General features: G+C 50.2%; 1 protein-coding gene across 2 annotated transcripts; it reads right to left on the bottom strand.

The window, feature by feature from the left end:
• Nucleotides 1-2,605: 2,605 nt before the first annotated feature.
• Nucleotides 2,606-4,175, bottom strand: LOC127750172 (uncharacterized). 2 transcript variants are annotated; one of them, XM_052271009.1, is made up of 4 exons: nucleotides 4,084-4,175; nucleotides 3,696-3,778; nucleotides 3,182-3,352; nucleotides 2,606-3,053 (listed from the first exon to the last, which is right to left on the bottom strand). In XM_052271009.1, the coding sequence occupies exons 2-4, from the start codon at nucleotides 3,771-3,773 to the stop codon at nucleotides 2,724-2,726; spliced, it is 579 nt and encodes a 192-aa protein (XP_052126969.1). In that variant the 5' UTR covers nucleotides 3,774-3,778; nucleotides 4,084-4,175; the 3' UTR covers nucleotides 2,606-2,723. The 2 variants fall into 2 exon arrangements, with proteins under 2 accessions (XP_052126969.1, XP_052126968.1); XM_052271008.1 differs by having other exon boundaries at nucleotides 3,696-3,773; nucleotides 4,084-4,162.
• Nucleotides 4,176-4,250: the final 75 nt, after the last annotated feature.

Below are 4,250 nucleotides of genomic sequence, written 5' to 3'. Positions count from 1 at the left end.
GGCGGACGCTCCAGAAACATTATGACCGAGTTCCAGGGTCGCCCGCACTGATTCAATTCCGTCGTTTGGGCGCGCGACTCTGTTTGTGACGATATCTCGCCTTCCCTTTGAAAGGGACCCCCCGCTTTTGTGTCATCAGTGGCTCCGCTTTTCGAACCGTCCCGCGTGTTGTTTTTTTTGTTTGTTTTTGTGTTGTTTTTCCTCCTGGCCTGCCCTTGCGTCCCTTATTCGGGGCCAACTTTGCTAAGTCGTGCACGGTCGTGGCGTGGCGTGGCGGCGTGCGCCCCACTCCGGCTCGGCGCGCAATGTGGATGAAATATAAAATGAGTGATCATGCCGCCGCTCCAAACAGGAATGCCGGGAACGTTGTTAATAAAGCAAACGGAACACAATGCTATATAGCGAGGCAGAACAACTTTTGCGCGTTCGCGAGCCCTGATACTCTTACGGGGTCCCTGCGCCTAGCCCCGCGTGGATTCCTTTCCTTCGGGAATCTCGCAAACGAAGTGTGGCTGTCGTTATTATTGCTGCATTATTATTGTCGTCGTTGTTGTTGGTGGTGGTGTACGTTACTACACTGTTAAAAAAAAGTTGGACTTTATACCTCCTAAAGAGGGTGTTAAGAGCGGCCCTCCAATACTTTGTGAGTGTCGCTTCGCTTTTTTTTGTGTGAGATTTTTTAGGGTGCATAGCAGCAAGCAAGTCGAGCGCGCTCGACGAGACGAGGCGTCCTACTCCAACATCGAGAATGGCCTCTGGCCCAGGACAAGGACAAGGCCGACCTACCCGGGCCAATAAGGCAGCGGCTGTGTCTACACCCCCGCCGCGCCCTGCCGCGCCCCGCCACTCGACCAACACGCTGGAATGGAATGCCTCTCCCCGGCCCGGCCTCCCATCTTCCACATATCATGGTCCATTGCCGCCCTCCCGCCTCTCTCCCCACCTCACGGCCAGGTCGACTTGTTACCAATAAACCCGATATATATTGGACGTCATGTAACCCCCCCCTCCCCGCCACCCCTGTCATCAGCGCCCGTCGTGCGCTGCGGCGGTGGTGGTCAGCGCGCGCGTCGTTGACAAACGTGCAGCTGCCCCCCCCCCCCCCCCCCCCCTCTCGCGTGTGCGGCTGCCTGCTTCCTGGCCTCTGGACGAAACCGATTCGTTTGATTTGCACAGCGCGCCGCCACTGGCCCTGGCCGTGCCCCCCCATTTCCCCTACTCCTTTCAGTCTCACTCACTCACTCTTACTCACTCAATCACTCTCTCTCACTCGCTCGCTCGCTCGCTCGCTCGCTCTCCACTCATACCCTCGGTCCATTCCGCCCTGCTCCGCTCTAATTTGATTCCTCTAATTGCGGCGCTCTGCTTGTTAGTTCGGTCCGCTTCTTCTCTCTTGGAGCCGAATAGCCGTCTCGGCTCGGCTCGACTCGGCTCGGCTCGGCTCGGCTCGGCTCGTTGGGACAAAACGTTTCATATAGCCGGGTTGTCGTTTATTTCCCTCCACGCCATTATTTGTGTGTGTGCATTGCATTCCCGCACTCGTTTCGGCCACATTTCTTCTCACATCGTTTGTTAACTTCGGGCTACATCTAAAACAAACACTTTGACTATGTACTTTTTTGCCCGCGACTGGTTTGCGTGACATTTTTAACCGTTTTCACTCACATGTACACATACATTTTTTACCTCGTAAATATATTGTTCTTTTTTACCCCGTATAACGCTGCCCGCCATGGCACGGCCCCCAGCTCACACCGCTGGACCAGCCGTGCCAGCCACTCTCCCACCGCGGTGAAGCTGGACAACGTGGCATTTTGGGTTACTGGCTTGTGTTTTTGTATGCTGCTCAATATTGCATCGCGTGCGAATTATATTGGGCGCGGAGTTAATCCTTCGCCTCCTCCCACCCCACCCACCTCCCGCATCACTCGGCCTAGCCTACTTCGGGTGCTGATCCTTGATACTCTCTTCCCCCTCACCTCATAACCCTTCCTTGTTCTTCCGTCTCCCTCGCTCTACATCGCCCCCCCTCCACCGTTTCCTCTTCCATCCCACCTGTTTCTCACTGCGGATCGCAGAGCCACAATATCCCAAGCAGAGTAAACCTGAAACCTAAACTCTAAGCAGGCTCTGCGCGTAAGTCCGCGTTAGTGCCTGGGGGCGCGTGTACCTTGTAGCCCCGCACACCGCTCTATACATAGTAATCATTGTCTCTTCCTGCTGCTTTGGTATCCCCCCTTCCCCTCATTAGTTTTATTTTATTTTATTTAATCGCCCAAGCTCACTTAGCATCACTTTAAAAAAGTGAGTGAAAGTTTAACTTTGACCGCAAGCTGTGGCTGACGGTGAATTTTAACTGTAAGCTTCGGTAACTTAGGGTGCGTTACCGTAACCCCTGTAGCATGCACATGCTCGGAGAACGTTCTTGGTTATTCGAAGGCTCAGTACGGTGTAGTTCGTAATCATGAACGTACAGCGGACGTATCAGCACGCTACCAGGGAACTTACAGTGATATTCACTGTAAATTATTGTGAAAATGCACCGTAAGCCTTTATTAGTTTAGGCTTGAGTGTGAGGCCGCTATTGGTGCCTAAAATAACTAAATTGTTATTCATAACGCAAAGATATCATTTATTTTTTCAAATTATTCATGGACCCTACGCAAGAGATGTTCAGATTCTGTGAAACAGCGATACAATTACCGTAATGAAGCATTGTAGTTTTAGTCAAGTTTAGGAACTAACCTGAATTCTCCTACAAAGCAGTAGTACATTTTATCAGCCTTGCCAACCCACACACTCATCTTATATCGTCCATATGGTCCTACTGGAACATTTGGGAAAACCACTCTTGCTGGGACGTTCTTATATTCGTAAAATCCAGGTTTGATTAAGCAACCGACTTTGCCCTTTTCTTCTGTACCCTTGAAAAATAGCTCCCAAAGCGACGGTGCATTTTCTTTATATCTTGAGCATACTGTGTCTTTAAAACCAACGACAAAAGCGTTATCCTTCCATTGATTATTTGCCCAAAGAGCTACATTCATTTTCCCCTGTTTTAAAAGAAAGGTACATGTAATAGTTTCATCGTTACCGACGTTACCCAATATCGCGTTTTAGCAGCGTCGGTTGGGTTTTACAATTTAGGTATAGAGGATTATTTTGAGGAGTAATTCCTTACCCAGCAACTGTCATCAATAGGTAGCTCACCCGTCAGGTTACCAGTCAGTAGTTGTGCTTCTGATGGTTTATATGGGTTGTAGCGAGTAAGACGAAAATGGTGTCTCCACGGAAGCGTGGGATCTATTGGTTCACAGGCGTATAAGCGATCGAAGTAGATTATGTACGGGCCCTATTCGCAACAGAGATGTGATTCATCATAGTGATTTACTGTGCAGCAAGGAAAATATGTTATGGTAGGCGTCATCCAGAAAGTACGTCCGTCATTCGCCATTACAAACATGCCGAGTACAGCCCCAGCAAGCTCTCATATCGCCTGACAGGTAGGCAATTTCTTGCCTGGAGTGCACCTATGTACAGCGGGATGGCCTACCCCAAGTCGCAGGCGCTGGCCACCCGTAAAGTGCCGAGGTGAGTCTTATAAAAGCGGACGTACTTTCTAGACAAACCCTAAGATGGTGTGGCTTTCAACGTTGTACTCCAAAATTCGAATCGACGTTTCTGTGTGAACTTACCGCGATAGAGTGGATAGATTTGCTGTGTACGCCCCTCTGGATTATGAGGGCTAAGAACACAAGTTCGAATGCTGGCATCTGCACTGCAAGAGAAATAATTGACAGTAGCGTTACGGCAATGCACGGCTTATTATTTCCCAGCAACATCCGTCAAAAGAGAAAACGGCATTGCCGTACTTTCAATGTGTCAAATTTGATACGGGCAACAAAGCATGTACGCGGCCGCTGTACAGACAAAACGGTACACGGTGGAACCGTAGTCCTACACTGTCAGTGTAAAACACAGGCTTTGGGGTGTTACAGCGACAATGTCGGTATCCTAGGTAGATTGACTAACAGCGGCATGTACGTACGACCACGCCGTATGTTAGACTCTATAATTTCGTACCGTGTGGAACATCGGGGGATCCAAACCCTCCTACCGAGGTCCCGTCTGCCGTATGGCTACCAGAATTTCACAACACCATCCACGATACGAACGAGGTTTCCGGCAATAATTGCGGTAGCGTGGTCCATTTTGTTTGCCTCGCGTGTGATAGACGAGCCCCCCCCCCC

This window comes from Frankliniella occidentalis, unplaced genomic scaffold, assembly GCF_000697945.3.
Source record: "Frankliniella occidentalis isolate FOCC.00 unplaced genomic scaffold, Focc_3.1 Scaffold146, whole genome shotgun sequence".
Lineage (NCBI taxonomy): Eukaryota > Metazoa > Arthropoda > Insecta > Thysanoptera > Thripidae > Frankliniella > Frankliniella occidentalis.
The sequence above is the reverse complement of the archived record's forward strand: the minus strand, read 5'-3'. Positions and strand labels throughout refer to the sequence as shown.